This window comes from Limulus polyphemus, unplaced genomic scaffold (genome assembly GCF_000517525.1).
Source record: "Limulus polyphemus unplaced genomic scaffold, Limulus_polyphemus-2.1.2 Scaffold3928, whole genome shotgun sequence".
Taxonomy (NCBI): domain Eukaryota; kingdom Metazoa; phylum Arthropoda; class Merostomata; order Xiphosura; family Limulidae; genus Limulus; species Limulus polyphemus.
Window position 1 is genome coordinate 66,037 of NW_013669538.1, and position 19,079 is coordinate 85,115.

Sequence of the window (19,079 nt, forward strand, 5' to 3'; positions counted from 1 at the left end):
AAAAATTAATTTTTTAGTTTTTTTCCTTTGATGGAAAATCTTTAACTTCATTACTGGTGCCAAAACAAGAGATAAAATTTTTTCTAGTTGTGCATGATCTCTACTGGTGTTTGCTGTTTTCTCGAACAAAAAAAATCGTCTAAATATATGGAGTAGTCTGACACATTGGAAAATATACCTTTTTCTAGGTCTTAGAAAATACAGATCTGTAGTACAGGTTTTGCATGGGTCATGAAAATCCTGGAAAGTCATGAAATTTTATAAACAGATTCTTTTAGAACTGGAAAACAATTATTTTTATTAAGTAAAAGTCCTTAAGAGTCTAACCCCATTGCTCCCTCATCCCCTGTGTTTATTGACCTCAAGCCGTACCATTGTGTTTAGAGCAGTTTTGTAGAAAACATTCTATGGGAAATGTGATTCATAAAATAGGAATCATACTACTGCCTTATCAATACCAATCAGTTTCAGGTGATGATGCCAGGTAAACTTAGTGAAACATTGTGAAAAAAATTAAAAGTTTTTACTCCATACAAGAGATAAAATATTGTGTGAAATCACTACTTTGTTTGGCTGTTACTCAAATTTTGTATCTTTCTTACTGAGCTACCAAAGTTTTAATACATTATGAATATGTCACTCATAAAACATTATGACCACTTTTGAAAATGGCATAATACTCCTCTTGTTGTGTGATAGCTATCTTAGATGTCAAGGTTTAATTTTTCAGAGCTGTACAAAAGTGTATGTTTCTGAAAGATGTATATACATTTTGCCAGGCAACAATTAAATTTTAGGATATACTGATTTTCTGTTTGTTTTGAAGGGTGAATCATTTATGTGAAACTAATCACACCAAAAGAAAGAGGTTTTTGATTAGCCGGCCATCTATTAGAAAATAATCCAAACTCTTACCAAACATGCTTCTAACTTTCAGATGAGAATACCTTGTTTGTTTTGAAGGGTGTGTCAGTTACGTGAAACTATTCACACCAAAAGAAAGAGGTTTTTGATTAGCTGGCCATCTATTTAGAAAATAATCCAAACTCTTACCAAACATGATTCTAACTTTCAGATGAGAATATGTCATAAGCATGACAGTTAATCTTGCTATTGGTTAAAAGTAACTACATCAGGCAGCCTGTATAGCTGACTGGTTGCCTTCATTCTATTATGTAATTCAAATTTGAAAACAACTATGCTAGACCCATGTGTATAAGGAGTCATTTAAGTGATCTCACAAACAAACAACTTTACATGTCTTCTGTTAGTGAAGAATAAATTAAAATTTCCAAAGCCTTTTGAAAATGTAATTTTTTTTTAATTAAAAGTTATTTATAAAATTTTGTTTGTTTTTTAGTGGTACTAGCTATCATTTTTGTGGCTCTCATTTTGATGGCTATCCTGATTGGCCGCTTCATGTCTCGTCATAAAGGAGAGTACAAGACTCATGAAGACAAAGGTGCTAAAGATGCTCCAGATGCTGACACAGCTGTAATCCAGAGTAAAACTGGACCTGATGTATCTAGGAAGAAAGAATGGTTCATTTAAGTGTACATAACAGACTGTTCAATCATGCTCAGTATTTTTAGTTTCAAGAAAAAGTGAACAGATTATTTCATATTAAAAACAAGATTTGACATTCCATTTTTTGTTGTTTTTTTTAATCATTTATAATATAAATGTATTCTTTTTTTTTGTTGTTGTCTTCCACAGAAAGGGCAAGAACCCAAGAGTTAACATAAAACTGTAAAACACATTATGTTAGATTGTGACACAACTCCAGAAATTCCTTCCAAGTCAAATATTTAAGAAACTTTAGAATTGTTGTAGTGAATGATGTTTTAGGAGATTAGCCTGATATACATGGCAGTTCTTAATCATTAGTATTGATCTATTTGTTGGTCTAATTGTTGAAAAACAATTTTTAGACTAATTGAGACAGTGAATTTGGCCATCTCTTAAGACATTTAAAAGTTCATTCTTTAATGTATTTTCTCTTACAGTAGATAATACCACAGCATTATTCAGGTTATATTCATATGTAAAGAAAGTAAGTTGGATTGAGACTAATTTGATGAATCTTATTTTACTGTCATCAGTATTAAGTTTGTGTGCGGTTACTTTTTGCACTCAGAAAGATTGTTTTGCACTAACTCCTGTAATTTTCTCGTATTATTACTTTGTATTCTAATTTTCTGTTAAGATTATTAACCAAATCATAAAATTATACATAACATGTAAATGGAGAATAGTTGATATCTTTGTAATGTTTTTTTACTAATATGCTTTTACTTATATGCATTTAAAAATTTTATGCATTTTCATTTATATTGTGTAGAATCTCAGAACACAAAAACCTTTAGAAGGAGTTAGTTCATTAAAGTGTTTTATGTTTGTAAGATCTTTTGAAGAATTCTGCTACTCTAACCAGAATTAATTCAGTTACTATTTTCAGTTCACTGTGCATTCAGTCGAATAAGAATATTATCTCGAAGTAGTTAAATTTCTGTTGATATTACTGTTTGTCCATTTTTTATATATATAATTGTTACTTGTTAGTTTCATTTGAGTAATTGTAGGGTAAGAATAGGTTAATGTGATCATAGGGAAGTGATGGAAATCTATTTTTGTCATTAGGTGGTATGATTAACTAGTTTTGAATTTCTTTTGATCTTAGATTACAGTATGACTTACTCTATTTTGCTGTTTTTTGAAAGAATAACATAGGAAAATTAAGAAAAGTAATAGGAATCTTTACATAAGAAGCCTCATTTGAAATAACTTGAAATTGAATTTATAAGATGTATTGATGTTTCAAATATCTTTCAAAAATAATATATGTATTATTGTACATTTTGTTATTTCTCAGCTTGATATTCTTTTTACAGCGTGAATTTTAGTTTTTGGTGAGTAAGTTATGTGTTAAAAAAAACAGAATTTAGAAATTACAATCTGTATGAAGTAATTCCATTGGTGTTCTTATTACCTTATGTCTGTCATAAGAAGGCCACATTGTTTGAAGGTTGTGAAGATGTACTTATGATTAGGTTTTTCTTGAAACCTACAAGAGTAAAATAAGAGCCTAGTGTAACTATTTGTAACTCCTTTACAGAACTAAGACAAAACAACCTGCATTCCAGTACATTACAAAGAAATTCTAAACTACAGATGTATCAACTATGAAGTTTGTCTTAAACTGTAGCTTAATTAAATAGACAACTATAAAGATAACTCTACCTTTGAAAGTGTGTTTTATCCTAAAGAATTTTCTGTTTTACATTAGGCTGTATATGCAACTACTTACCTGTCAAAATTATTATAATTTGGAATGTGCTTCACCATTTTACATGGCTTGTTGCTGTTACTATCTTTCCCTGTAGATAATGATTTTGAGCTTATATAAAATATAAGTGTACTTCAAAACAATACTGTTAGAATTTAGGGTTCAGCAGAAATGCAAAATTGCTCCAGCTTTATGTTATTTGATCATGATTTCCATTTTTCAACCATGTATCATGACATGAATCTAACGGTGTTCTATAATAAGACTTCTGGCATAAAACTTAAGTTGTCAAATATAAATGTTAAGGATATGGTTACATTTATAAATTGCAACCAGTTAGTAGCATATCACACATGTAACATGTTTTAAAAATTTGTTACATTGAACTGTTAATAATCAGAGTTATTATAACAAATTATCAAAGTTACTGATTTTCTTTAAAAATTACAACAATACTACTAAATTTATTTAAAAGAAATAAAACGATTTTTAAAACAACTGTTCACCAGCTACGTTTACAATTGAAGAGGCTTGTTAAAGATATATAAGCAAAATAGTCCAACTAGTGGGTATGACATATAAACATAGAACATAGATAATAAAAAAAAGTTTCTAATTTACTTCTTTCTTATGTGTTTAATATTTATTTTAATAAATTTTTAAAACATGCAAGAAAACAGCAATTGGTTTTTTGTCTGTTTTGATATTTATTTTTCATTTTCTTATGTTTATTTGAGGTATGTTAATTTAGTTTTATGGCTGCTAACTTTTGCTTTATGCAAAAATATCTTCAGGATTTCATTTTTAATTCCACTTCATATTTAGTAGTATCCCCCCCCCCCCTTTTTTTTCTTGTTCAGTCAAATATGAAAGATGTTGAGCAGCTATAAATATTTTGTTGTATTAGATAAAAAAAATCTTTGTCATTAATCTTGTGTAATCATCCCAGTTACAATGATCAGATATGGCATTTACAGTGTGAAGTGAAATGTAGTATAAGCTTTGTTTTTAAAAGGTAAACTCGTATATAATATATATTTTTTATCAAGAAATCATGAGAAAAACAAAAGTATCAAAAGGGGCTCCATTTCCACAAGACTACTTCAGTAGATCTCATTTGTATAATTATATGTAGTATTAAAAATTCTCTCTCTCTCTGTATTATTATTGTTACTATGTAGAATAATCACAAATTAAACAATGTTCTCTATTTCCTCATGATTTAAGAAACATTTTTATTGGAAATTAAAATGCTAAAATGTACCGAATCCAGTTGAGACCGGGTGAATTTCTGTGATTTGTGTTTGTGAAATAGTTTTAACAGTTATGTTTATTTATAGTATAAGCTGGTAATAAGCGTGTTTTTTACAAAACACTTAGCTCTCAAGTAAGTTTTATCATGGATTTTATATTGCGAAAAGTTTGCATTAATTTTGTTGTATTAAATTAACAAGTGAATGCCAGAAAACGTAATAGTCTGTGTTTATAAATTAATATTTTTTTCAGCTATTTACGAACGAGTTATGTTAATATTTTAAGTTTGATTTGACTGTGTTATAATGATCAAGCTACTGGTAATTTTCTTCTGTGATTTGTAAGAATTCAATGAGACTGGGAAAGTTGTAGTGTTTATTTGAAACATTCCATTTTTATACACATTTTTTTTAACTGCTTAAGCAGTAGGTGAATTAAATTTATCAAACAATTTTCTTTATTTTAAGTTTATTTTTTTTTAGCCTATTTATACCTGTGTGTAGAAGGAAATAATTTAAGGTGCAGTTTTTGATATCATTTGGTTTAAAGCCTTCCTTTGACTCACAAAAGATAATGTTTTCCAACATTATAGAACATGTCTTTGTTGATAGTTGATGTATTAAACAACACACACAAGTTATTCAGTTGAGTTTTGTTTTTCTACCTTCTACCAAGGTACTTGATATTTTAAACCACAATTCTATAAAAATTATGCAATTGAGTGGTCTTTATCTATTTGACCAATAAAATCACTAGTGAGTTTTTTGGGGGGGAGCTGGGTAATAGAAAAATATAATGTTTTAAATAAATTACTTGCTGCAGGATGTTTCTTCTAAAATCTGATGGTTAAATTCCTGCACAGATTGTAGAAATCTTGATGACGGTCTGGAACCCATACAGCTTATACTTGTTATTTTGGTTTGATGTGATATTATAGCAAGGTTAGGTAAGTGTTCAGAATGAGGAACCAAATTTGATAATATTTGTATTATTTCTAATTTTTTGTTGTTAAAAATGAAAGTTAGAAATGTAAGATTGTAGCTGACAACGAGACTGATTTTTGTGTGCTCTGGTTGTACCAATAGACTCATCATTTTCTGGTGTTTTCTTTAGATAACCCGTATAGGCATTTTTATTCAATTCAGTTAGAAAATTTTAATTTTGAAATAACTCTTTTTTACTAGCGAATGTGTTTTTTGACTTAATATGGACAAACCCTCAATTAGCATCTTTTTTTTTTTTTTGGAAAGGATAGTTGATGATAAGATGGAGAAAAGTCATAAATAAAAAGTAGTCGATTGGATATATGTAGAAGTCACCTGTTTAATATCTGCTTACAATTCATTACATGATCCATCATGAAGGAACACTAGAATATGATTTGTTACATACAAATATACAGAAGTAGGTAAAGGTAATGGGTCATTTGGGAAATTTAACACTTTACATAATTAATATTAACTTCCGATCAAAACAAGCTATGTACTTAGAGTGAAACTAAAAATCAACTTGGTAATTAGTATAACTAATTATATAAACCAGTCTTATGTTTCTACATGTAAAGAATAAAATGTATTGGTTCATCAGTTGAATACCATCCCTGTTAGTGATATTTTTGGCCATAATCCCAATAATACCTCCAGAGGTTTGGCAACCATAGGTTAGTACTAATTACGTATATTAAGTTCATAACTCAAAGTGATCTGTATATTAAAAAATATAATAATAATGATAAACAAAAATTAGATTAGAAAATAATGACTTTCGATATACTAAATAGCATAACCGTACCTCATAGTACTTTCGAGTATACAATACATAGAAACATTAGCTGTTTGTAGAAGTAAATATCTTTGAAAAGCATAATCTATTATAACATACTCGTTTTTTTTTTCTCTCTCACTCTCTGGAACGTCTTTTGACAAACAAATCTCATTAATCCATTAATGTAGTCTAACATTAGAGGATAGTGACAATTTACGAGACACGTGACTGTTTAAACTCTATCTAATTAGTAACAGTAATTTTCCAGTTGTCATTTCCACTTTGTTAGTGTTTAATATGCTTTAAGCATTCCATATCAACGTTATTTAATGATGGTTTAATTAATTCACACCAATGATGTAGATGATATGTGACCTTCTTCTAATCCTTTTGTCGGATCCATTTGAGGAAAGAACCAACAAGTTGTGTGTACTTTCACTTACTTGAAGTTATGGATAATTCATTCACAGTTGTTTGGAAATGGGTGACATTTCGTTCAAGGATGTCAGAAAGAATCATTGGAATGTATCAAGTAAAACAATAAAAAACTAAGGCAGTTTAACTAGATAATTTTAAATAGCCATCATCTGAAATTATTGCCATTTGATTGTGTAACGTATTTATTGCTATAATGAGTAGAATTGATCCTTATAAGTACATTAACAAATAACCTAGGACTAGAATTGACCCTTAAGTATATTAGCAACCAACCTAGGACTAGAATTGACCCTTAAGTACATTAACAACTAACCTAGGACTAGAATTGACCCTTAAGTACATTAACAACTAACCTAGGACTAGAACTGACCCTTAAGTACATTAACAACTAACCTAGGACTAGAATTGACCTTTAAGTACATTAACAAATAACCTAGGACTAGAACTGACCCTTAAGTATATTAACAACTAACCCAGGACTAGAATTGACCTTTAAGTACATTAACAATTAACCTAGGACTAGAATTGACCCTTAAGTACATTAACAACTAACCTAGGACTAGAATTGACCTTTAAGTACATTAACAATTAACCTAGGACTAGAATTGACCTTTAAGTACATTAACAATTAACCTAGGACTAGAATTGACCTTTAAGTACATTAACAATTAACCTAGGACTAGAATTGACCTTTAAGTACATTAACAACTAACCTAGGACTAGAATTGACCTTTAAGTACGTTAACAACTAACCTAGGACTAGAATTTACCCTTAAGTACATTAACAACTAACCTAGGACTAGAATTGACCTTTAAGTACGTTAACAACTAACCCAGGACTAGAATTTACCCTTAAGTACATTAACAACTAACCTAGGACTAGAATAGACCCTTAAGTACATTAACAACTAACCCAGGACTAGAATTGACCTTTAAGTACATTAACAACTAACCCAGGACTAGAATTGACCTTTAAGTACATTAACAACTAACCCAGGACTAGAATTGACCTTTAAGTACATTAACAACTTACCTAGGACTAGAATTGACCTTTAAGTACATTAACAACTAACCTAGGACTAGAATTGACCTTTAAGTACATTAACAACTAACCTAGGACTAGAATAGACGTGCTAACAAGTAACTGAGAATTAAAATCAACTCTTTTTTGTCTTTTAAACACCTTAGAGTGAGTAAAAGTAACACCTAATTGGGAAAATAAATAGAACATAATATGTCATCCATCAAACATAAAACCACGCATTTTACGTGGTAGATAAGGCTACAAGAAGTTTTTTTCCTTAACCACTATTTTTATTACAACGGTTAATATAAGTGTCAAAAACGTAAAGATGTTTTATTTAGTATCAACGTAAACAGTAACCAAACAATGTGCATACTTTGTTAATTAAACGTGTCAATTATCCAGAGTCGACTGATAACATTACATCTACGACGGGTTCATTTTCTCTCTATCTTTTTTTCAAACATTTTAAAGAACTTATTATCGAAGATCCTAAATTAGGACGCTAACGAGCTCATAAACAAGGCAAAATCATAGCAGGAACGGTTTTTAGCTCACAGTGTAAGCGTAAAAACGTTAATAGAGTAACAACAAATATTTTAAATCTACAAAGTATATATATATGTATATATATTATTTCGATCATTGTTAATGTATCAAGCGTTTATATGCAAATAAAAGCCAGAACTATGCTTTTTATGATTAAATGAAGATATCGGCCGGGCCCTAGCAGTTGCCCCCCCCCCTTTCGGTAGGCCTGCCAATGAATAGTAGGATTGACCCCAAACTAGAGAAAGGACGAGCATGTTCAGTGACAGGGTTTGATCCCGCGACAGCTGACTGCTTCGCCTGTTAGGTTCTATGTGGAGATCGTACGTCTGGGCCCTGGTTGTTTACGACCATTATAAGTTGGTCTAACTTGCTTTTTTTTTCTTTTTTACATAACACCAGAAAATCTATTCAAGATTAAATTTGGGGAAGGGGGCAGATTTTTCTAAAGCGAAAAGACAATAATATGTGGCTTGTCATTGAATTGTGCAGTAGCTTTGCAGCACACATACTAAAAGTGTTAAAACTGGTATTTCATTGTTAGGATCTTGTAATCTTGAGGAGGAGGTAATTCATGTATAACATGGGAACAAAGGTCTGTTGGTCCTTCACACACACACACTCTTGAGAAAAGTAGAACACGACGAGGTGCCGTCAAACCAGTGTGAAGGCTAAATTCATCTTCACGGAAGAAGACCTCGAAACAGAAGTCAAAATTTTTTTTAAAAATCAAACATTTGTTTACGTCACGACAATTTATTGTTATGTACTTATCACCATGGTTTCAGTCCCTGGGCGTAACCTACTGATCTTTGACAGCAACATCACGTGACCGAAAACAGGTTTTATTACATTTTCGGTACATTATTTATATTTCTTTTTATTTGCCTAATTATTTATCCTTCAAAACTACAACTTAGAGTAGATTACCTAGACTCAAACCTGGCAGTGGGACTATCGTTTAACTCAATAATTCACCACGGACATGTTTTGTTAGTGTTTTTCTATTTTAAGGTGCGCATGGCAAGGGACTACATACATTGTGAAGAAGTTACTGCCACATGTTTTGTTAGGCTTATATAGACACGTGCCCGCAAGGCAAGGAAAGACTTTCTATATACATTAAGAAGTTACTGGTTTTATCTATTTATTTATTTTGAGCAAATGAATATCAAACATTCTAACGTATATTATGTAACTAGGAAGTGAGAGAAAGTACTGATAAACTTTGTAATGCGAAAAACGCACAGGACAAAAATCTGGGGAAAAACACGCACACGATACGCAATGCAGGTATAATCTTGTGACTGTGTATGAACGCATAACAGGTGATATGTGTACTTTGGTCGTTATTAGTTGCCGATTCTTTAGTAAATAGCGCTTAATGTTATATTTTCTAAGGGGGGTCTTTTTTTATTTTAAAGTAAGCTTTTCCTTTTACACAAAGAAAAAAAAACAGAATTTAGTGGATCTTTTTGACTTTTCAAAATATAGGGGTGGTCTTTGACTTTCAGCCCCCCACACTTTCCTGGCTACGCGTAGCGTTGTATACATTATTGTAATCTTACCTTTTTTTTACAAAAAGAAAAAGGATCCATTCATGATTCTCTGCTTTGATTAAGAACAACATTTCTTAAAGTTTTCGTTTAAACGATTCTCTACAGTGAATTAGTGATCGATGTGATAAAACCTTTATACATCTAGTTATGGTCACCATAACAACAACAGTTATTGTTGCTATAACTACATCATTATATTTACTGTTTTTACAGTAAACGAGCCAGTGGTTCACATGTGAACTGTGGTCTAAAGGTCGACGAATTGCGTCCGAGAAGAAAACGAACCGCGATTGGCACTTTGGGGTCGTGGTGCAGTAAGGGTGGCGGTTAAATATTTCTATTTGGTCAGATATGAGAAGCTCAAGAGTTGGCGGTGGGTGTTGTTGACTAGAGTCCATCCCTCTAGTTTTATCAATTCAAAATCAGAGACAGGCTAGCACAGAAAACCCTTGAATAATTTTGTGCGAATATCCGAAAACAAGCTATCTACCGTGATTTTTTGTTTTTGTACGTAGTTAAGCACACAAAGGGCTGTCTGTGCTCTGCCCACCACCATTTTAAGTCCGCAGAGTGCAATAACTTCTCACACACACCATGTTTGATTCGCAACTCATTGCTACAACAGAACTTGTTTGTAGAATTTTTTGTGCACAGCTCCTAGAGAGCTATTTGCGCTAGCCGTCTCTAATTTTCAATAGGTAGACTATAGGTTTGTTTGTTATGGATTTCGCGCAAAGCTAAACGAGGGCTATCTGCGCTAGCCGCCCCTAATTTAGCTGTATAAGACTAGAGGGAACGCAGGTAGTCATCACCACCCACCGCCAACTCTTGGGTTACTCTTTTACCAACGAATAGTGGGATTGACCGAACTTTATAACGCCCCCACGGCAAGCATATTTGGTGGGACGGGGATTTGAACCCGCAGTTTGCGAGTCGAGCGCCCTAACCACCTGGCTATACCGGGCCGATAGACTATAGGGAAGGCGCCCCACACTTTATGGCCGTGGATGCGTTATAAAAGTTACTGTCAAGTTCTATTCGATAAGAGAAGCTCGAGAACTAGTGGTGGATGCTGTTTATAGCTACCTTTCGTCTAGTGATTTAGTTCAATATAAGGGATGGCGAGATGAGATAGCTTTTGTGTAACCTTTGCGCAAATATATGAAACAAATACTTTTTACTCTACGCAACTACCATGACTAGAACGACAGCAGAAAAATACGGCTTTGAAATACGTGTTCTTTTGTCATCCTTTATATTTGTGCGCGCGCACCGAGCTCCATTAGCAGCAATTAGCGAAAATACTAGGCTCGGTATATATTTCATTGGCTTTACGGGAATTGTCAGTAATAAGGCAGTGGAAGTGGGGAGGGGAGAAATTAAAATGGCCGTCAAGCTCCTGTCAACATGGAAAATATATATATATATATAAAGTAAGTTTTTAAGCTCAAAGTAACACGATAGGCTGTGCCTACCACACGAGTATTGAAACCCGGATTTTAGCGTTATAAACCTTCACACGTAACGCTGAGCCATTGTGGGTGGGGGGGGGGTAAATTAGAAAATTGTATTGAAGTGTTCAAACATTCAGCCACAGCGTGATATTTGAATTCTAACTGCCTGTTTGTTTGATACAAGTGTTACTTCATCGACCCGATCGATCAGCTGGTGGTATACAGAATTTCTAGGATAGATCGACATACAGCTACACTGTACTGTTCTGTTTGTTTGTGTCTAAAATTAGACTGTTGCAACAGATCGTTCAGTGTTATATGGATGTAGTTTCCTTCTTACAAAATCAAAGAGAAATAACCTATTCACTACCACACAAAAAATTAGTGAATTTCATGCGTTGTTTTTTGAATTTATACATCTCATCTAAATGTGATGTTATTGAGAGAGTGAGAGAAAAAAATGACTTTTTAAATTTTACCCACTTTTTTTCTTCGAGATTTAGCCTAAGATTAAGAGTTTGATTTAATGACAATGCATATGCAGTGAAGACTTTTTAAGTAAAAAAAATTCCAGTCATGAAATATTTCTGAGGACTGAACAAAAAGAAAATCCGGAGGTCTTACGCTTGTGTCCCTAATAGTTATGAAAAACCTGAGAAATTAAACTAAGTACAGAATATCAAAAATCTACGAATTTTAACGTTTAATATTTACAAAATAATTTAAAAAACAATTAGAGACAACACAGTAAACTAATTTACAGTTGTAGGACTTCACTGTATGAAATATGTACATATAACACACGTATCATACATTACAAGGACGCAGAAAATTGATGAAAATAAAAGATTTACTCTCAACAACTTTCCTGATGTATGAGATAAAAAAAAAATCAATTTTTAGTCCGATTTCTCGACAAGTACCAGACAGCTAAATAACAATAACAGTAGATTCTCCGAGGAAATATGAGTATTATTCTTGGTATATAACAGTCTTCTTGGTGTGTGTGTGAAATAAAGAGACTGAACACAGTTGACAAAAGTAAAACAAACAATCTTTATTATTTAACAGACACAAAAAATAAACACACTGAATGTACTTGCGTATACGAAAATAACAGTTGCTTCTAATACGTTGTGATTAGTTCCACGGCTTTTTTTCCCCCAGAATTAATCTCCGTAGAACTAAACACAACGATCTTAAAAGATAACCTTCTTTCGGCAATCTCGTAGTAGAACTGACCAAAGAAATTGTGGCTGAGTCCAACAGATAATCTCGCTTTTGTTGTTCAGTCGACAAGGTTCTCTTTTTGTCCTTTCACGGCGTTAGTCGGCTGTAATAGTCAGTCAACATCATAATCTACCAGTAAAGGATATTCCAGTACCAATTCTGCTAACGTGGAAGCTATACATATTACTGTAATAATGGTTGGAGACAGCTTGAATGGGTAACGAAGAAAAACTTTAATATAAGTTTAACATAACAGTAAAATGTACAACGTTTCGACAAGGTTTTGTCATCATCAGGTACCCTGTCGAAACGTTGTACATTTGCTGTTTTGTTAAACTTATATTAAAGTTTTTATTCATTACCCATTCAAGCCGTCTCCAAGTATTATTAGTCTCAAAGTGGATTCCTCGTCATCGAATATTACTGTAATATCCTTTCGGTCAGAAGAGACGTCACATACTATAGAGAACAAAGAAACGAAACAACTAGAACAAGGTAATTTTAACGACTTTCTGAACCACGTATTGCCGCCATTACAGCGTAGAAACTAAATAATAAACATTTCGAAATTTGCTATATCACTAAAAGGAGTAGAAAACACATGATATGCCTGCATATAAAAACAGAGATTTTCTCGCATTTCTTAACGACTCTTTAAGCCAGTGTTTATTCACCTACATAATTATCCTATTTTTCATTATACATTACTTCTGTACTACTTGGATATTTTAAATTTAACTAAAATAAACTGGTCTTTCATAGTTTTTACCATTCGTGCAACAAGGTCATATTTTTAAATAATCAGTATTCAATATCAACAATCGGATTAATATTCGTATTATTTTATTATCAAGTATAATAAATATATCATTAAAGGTTGTTACCTTCTGAAAACGAAGGTAAAAAAAATCACTATTTTACATAAAATATCAACTTTTATGATATTCAGTTAGACTGAATTATGCTTTAAAGTCGAGCTTATTCACAGTTCTTTAAGCAAACAATGTAATAAATTTGAAAGGCGAATTTATGTCATTTTGTTTGCTTTAATATGCATTTTGAAACTTATTGAATTAAGTGTTTCAGCAGACTATTTCATATTCAAACATAGTTTTAGTTTTCAGTCAGTTTTTGAGAGATTGGCCTAATCTTTTTCATCATTCTGGTGTATTATCTTCAAGCTTTTAATCCAAAGTATTCTCAGAAGATTTTATGAATAGTCGGGCCATGTATTCATGCTCTTGTTAAAACTTGTGAAGGACATACGCATTTTGAGGTGAGCAGTTGCATCGTTTTGATGATACTGTGAAATAAAACGATATATGTATGCGTCTTAAATGTACTTACAAAACGTTTCACAACAATGAAGTTTATAAAAAACAGGCACACATTTGTTGTTATGGCTGAATTTTCCTGGCACGCTTCCAGGAAGCAATGAAACCTTGAAAAATATTTTTAAAAATACAACTTTCACAATAAGTACACAAGTCACTGCAAAGGATCTTTTCTTTCAAAATATGATCAATTTAAAACACAGGTCTTTGAAGGAACGCTTTTTATCGGTAAGACTATCAGACATCCCATCGTTCTCTCTAGCCCTTCAGAGAACAGCCTTGATAAGAGTTGATTCCATGGGTCATTGCAATATCCTGATTCTAAAAGTCAGTTCCGCAAATATAGGCAAAGAAGCTTTCGGTGGTAACGGAAGGTGCCGGCCATTTTGGATTCTTACTGCTAACTTGCATGTGGGAATAACCAACAAAAATCACTGGAAAGTATCAGGAATTGGACCTCGATATTGAATTTCAAAAAGTCTTCAGTTTCTCAGAAGAGGAAAGGGCGGAGGTAAGCCCTCCTCTCAAACTCTCCAATATTCGTTCATTTAGACTCCCCCTTTTGAAAATTCTGGATTCGCCCCCGGTGTGTGTGTGTGTGTGTGTGTGTGTATTTACGCTTTTACAAACAGGTACATCTTGAAAAGAAAATCATGGTCTTGTCGTTATGTTAATTGTAAAATATTATTTAAGTGATATTACAGTGTTAAGAAGTTATTAAGAAAAACACTGCTACATTTCTTTCCAAAATATCATTTTAGACATCTTACAATTATTGTAACCTGTACATACTTACATAGTATATAGTAAAATAAAAATAGAAATAATGTAAAATCAGCATTTTTTCATCTCATACTTCAAAATAACACCTTTCACATAAAAACAATTCTTCATTCACACAAATAAATATGATAAACATGTAATTTGATCAAAACTTAATGCAACTGTGTATTCAAATTGTAAATTTTAACTGTCAACTCAAGCCGGATTCTTGCGTTTTCTTCCACCTTTTATGGTTAACCTCCATAAAGTTCCAAATCAGCTATGTAGTTGCGTGTTTCAAAAGTCTGAACTGATCGTAAAGCCGTTTACGTATGAATTCGTAAAATTCATATTCCATTGTAAGATTTTTTTTCAGGATTTTCTTGATTTCTTCGGATACTTTCTTTTTCCTAAAATTCTTGTTCTGTACTTTTGCTGTGGGTTAAAATATATTATTACGCAAATATTTCAATCGCCTATCTGTGTAAAAAGTAAGCTGGTAGAACACTTCAATAAAATCAAACCCAACAAGTTCTGCGTATTACTGTGCTTATATTTAAGAATGAAAATAGTAACTTACGGTGATAATTCACGACTTACAAAAAAATAAATAATTCAGAAAGAAACGATTTAAAATTACAGAAATATTGTTTTTTAATTTTTTACAGCTCCATGGAAATATATACAACTACTTTAGGTAAGGAAAATTAGGCCTAGTATTATTTTGCCATCGTCTCCGTTATCAAACTAACGAACCATTCAAATTCAATGATTGATGATGACAAAAACCTTGTCGAAACGTTGTACATTTGCTGTTATGTTAAACTTATATTAAAGTTTTTATTCATTGCCCATTCAAGCCGTCTCCAAGCATTATCAACGAACCATTCGTTCGTTTAAGTCTTGCGCAATTTAATTTGTAATTAATCGAATTTATTCGCAACCGGGGCATTTCAGCCTCTTACATAATTACTTTTGGGCTCAAGATTTTAATGCAATGTATGTTCGTTACATGTAACAACTTACTAACTGCATATGTATATTTATTTATTATATTTCTTGAAATAAAAAACTATCGACAAAAAAAAAAGAAATTTATGACAGAGAATGAAGTAATGTGTAATAAATCACTTACGTTTTATGCTGTATAATTTAGAAGCGCCTTTGAAAAACTGTGGAATATAGCCTTCCAGCACTGCCAACGTTTTGTTCAGTTCTTCTAAAACTCCAACCACAACGTAATATTTCTTGACATTTGTTTTAGCGATTTGTAATGCTGCCTTGTTGTTCAAACTCCTGAAATTGAAATAATTATATACATATATATATAGTAAGCTCTTAGTACGTTGCTACAATACACAATAGGAAATAAAATGATAAAACCCGTATAACCTGTTTTTGTTTCCATTTTATAAAAGGCTTCTTGAACCTACGTTTTATTGACATTACGACAACAGGTATATTTACAAACCTCCAATAAGTTGCAGAACTTTTATTTTCAGAAGAGCTTCTGCTTTTGAAATATTATCAAAATATTTTTTAAAATACATGAATCTAACTAAATTCGTTTGAAATTTGTTTTTTTTTAAAGTGATTTCTTTCAAATCATGGTGAAAAATGATACTATGATGTCTTCCCGTCATTCACCAAACTTTCTAAGCCAGTTCTTCTACTTTAAAATATGATAATTAGGTTTACTTGAGGATGGGAAATGAGTCATTTAGACAATCAACATTTTTCCTTTCTCCAGCATTACTATTTTTTTCGCAAAGGGAACAAAACTCTCATATTTCGAAGTTATAAATCATCTATGATAATCCATATGATGTTACTAGAGATGTCACAAAAAATTAAAATCTCAGATTCGGTGATAGTTTCGAAAACAGGTTCAAAAATGTTCTTTAAAAATACTTAGATAAGATAATTCTACTTACATACATTCCTCCTTATGGCCACAGAAGTAAGGAATGGCAAGGTCATAAGACTGACCAGTGATGAACAAACATTCAGGATCCCCTGTACGGACGCACTGTTCGAAATCCTTCATCAAATTGAACAAGCAAAAAGTAATTTGTCGTGTGGATTCAAGGATGAAATTGCTACTTCAATTGTAAATGTAATTAAACATTGAGTAATAGCATCAAATTGAGCATCCAATTGAACAAACAAAAAGTAATTTGTCGTGTGGATTAAAAGATAAAATTGCTACTTTAATTGTAAATGTAATTAAACATTGAGTAATAGCATCAAATTGAGCATCCAATTGAACAAACAAAAAGTAATTTGTCGTGTGGATTAAAAGATAAAATTGCTACTTTAATTGTAAATGTAATTAAACATTGAGTAATAGCATCAAATTGAGCATCAAACTGAACAAACAAAAATTAATTTGTCGTGTGGATTCAAGGATGAAATTGCTACTTCAATTGTAAATGTAATTAAACATTGAGTAATGGCCTTGTCTCTCGGCGAAACAAACATCTCCCCCTCCCCCATTTTCTGCTTAATAGCGACATCGGTTTGTTGAAGTTCGAATTGTGTTGTTACTAACATTCATGTTGTCTTTTATTTCTTACAAAAATATTCTCAACAGTTAAAGATGTTTAACAGAAAATCGAGTCGTTTTTACATTTTCGAGGAAATGTTGCGATACAAGTTAGGCCTTCATTTGAATACATAACGAACATCCACTAAACTACCAACAATATTCTTTAATTATGGAGTTTCACCACGTACCGACGGTTTCAAGCATCAATTATGTAACAGCATTGAGACCTACCCTTTCCTGTTATATTCATTTGTGAATCACACAGTGCACTGCTATGTATGGTCTGTAAAGCCAACAATCAGCCAGTTCAAGTCAAGAAGTCACGATGAATGGAGATCACGGGGCCTTCAAAGGAAAATGTTTACTGGTTGCAGCATTGATGATACGAGAATCTAAAGCATTTCGGCTCACTTATACTCAAACTCGCTATAGGTTATTACACCGAAGAAAAGGTTTGAACGTATGTTGAATTTCACGCAAGACCACTCGAGGGCTGTCTGCGCTAGCCTTCCCTAACTTTGAAGTGATATACAAGATAGAAGACAGATGGTCAACAACACCAACCCCTAACTCTTGGGCTTCTCTTTAGCAATAAACAATTGCATTGACCATGACATTATAACGCCCCACGGCTGAAAGGGGACGAGCATGTTCGGTGACGAGTTTCGATCCCACAACCTGCAGATTGCGAGTTGACCACCCTAACCACCAGGCCACGCTAGGCCCTGAAGAAAATGAAGGCCAGCTAATTCAAAATATTGGCCCGAATCTTCAAATTAACCATCTTTTGTTCATGCACGGCTTACCTGGTTCTGAATTCATCCCTTAAAACAGACTTTTTCAACCGTTCTAGTAACACGGCCCACCTAAACTTCAAGAAATTTCCCCCGGCCCAACGCAGAAAATTCTAGAAGTACAAAAAATATGGCAATGTTATTTTTTAGTTGCTATGCTGAGTTCATGCGCCTGACATTAACTTACAGTTAGCATTTTGCGAGTTATTACGTAGTTTACATTATATACTTTTACTGTTTTGCAACATTTAAAAAAATATAGTCATCTAATCCAAGTCTTTTCGCAGCCCGCCGGTTCAAAAACACCGATTTAAAAGTTATTAGATATTCATTACATGTATGGAGCTCTTTACTTATTAGTCTTATAGACGAATTTTAGCTCATAAGTCTGTTTATCATAGCCTACAGCTATATATGGCTTGATCAGACAACAAAATTTGTGATGACGCATTTTCAGCCTGTAACAGAAATGTACAACGGAAGAGACAATCGAATACCTCCAGTTAGATTATGCTTTAAAGAGACTAAAGGTTAAATTTTCAAGTATTTAATTATGACACTCATACTTACAGTAAAGATATAAAAGGAATACGATTGGTGTATAGCAATACTAACTAACCCAGTATTTTATATTGCAAGATATATATATAGTAGGCAAACATACTGTATTTAAAAATTAAATTCTAGGAATAAATATATTTACCAAATAAAATATGTGATCAATGATGACACAAATGTACGAGTATGTATCATACAATGACGCTCCTTTCCAGTTGTGTTATTTTTGTTCTTAATAAATCTTTAATTTAATTCACAATACAAATTAATTGTAGGACTCGTCAGTGGTTTTGCTAAAACTGGCTATTCTTATGTTTCTCTTAGAATGAGTGTGTGTGTGTGTATGATTTTAAAATTTAGCCACATATATAATGTACTTGCAATGCCGAGAATATCTGCCCCCCGAGTGACCCCATTTATGGTCACTTTCTAAGAACACCGTATTTTTAGTACATAGCAGTGAAGTTTGCTGTATATATAATATAATAATGTTAATAATAATACAATAATCCCTGTAGACTCCCA

General features: G+C 32.4%; 2 protein-coding genes across 3 annotated transcripts in view; one reads left to right on the plus strand and one right to left on the minus strand.

Annotated features, from left to right (window-relative positions):
• The window catches only part of LOC106470295 (neurexin-4-like), a 65,860-nt gene extending 61,910 nt beyond the window's left edge, over positions 1 to 3,950 (plus strand). The window contains 1 exon segment of the mRNA XM_022398900.1: positions 1,361 to 3,950. Coding sequence (XP_022254608.1) covers positions 1,361 to 1,551 — 191 coding nt within the window. The 3' untranslated portion in view covers positions 1,552 to 3,950.
• An 8,965-nt stretch (positions 3,951 to 12,915) lies between these two features.
• Positions 12,916 to 19,079, minus strand: part of LOC106470294 (heparan sulfate 2-O-sulfotransferase pipe-like) — a 22,330-nt gene continuing 16,166 nt past the window's right edge. For both annotated transcript variants that reach the window (XM_022398902.1, XM_022398901.1), the window contains 3 exons: positions 16,589 to 16,695; positions 15,790 to 15,950; positions 12,916 to 15,089 (listed from right to left, as the gene is read on the minus strand). In XM_022398902.1, coding sequence (XP_022254610.1) covers positions 14,935 to 15,089; positions 15,790 to 15,950; positions 16,589 to 16,695 — 423 coding nt within the window. In that variant the 3' untranslated portion in view covers positions 12,916 to 14,934. The remainder of the gene's footprint in view (positions 15,090 to 15,789; positions 15,951 to 16,588; positions 16,696 to 19,079) is intronic.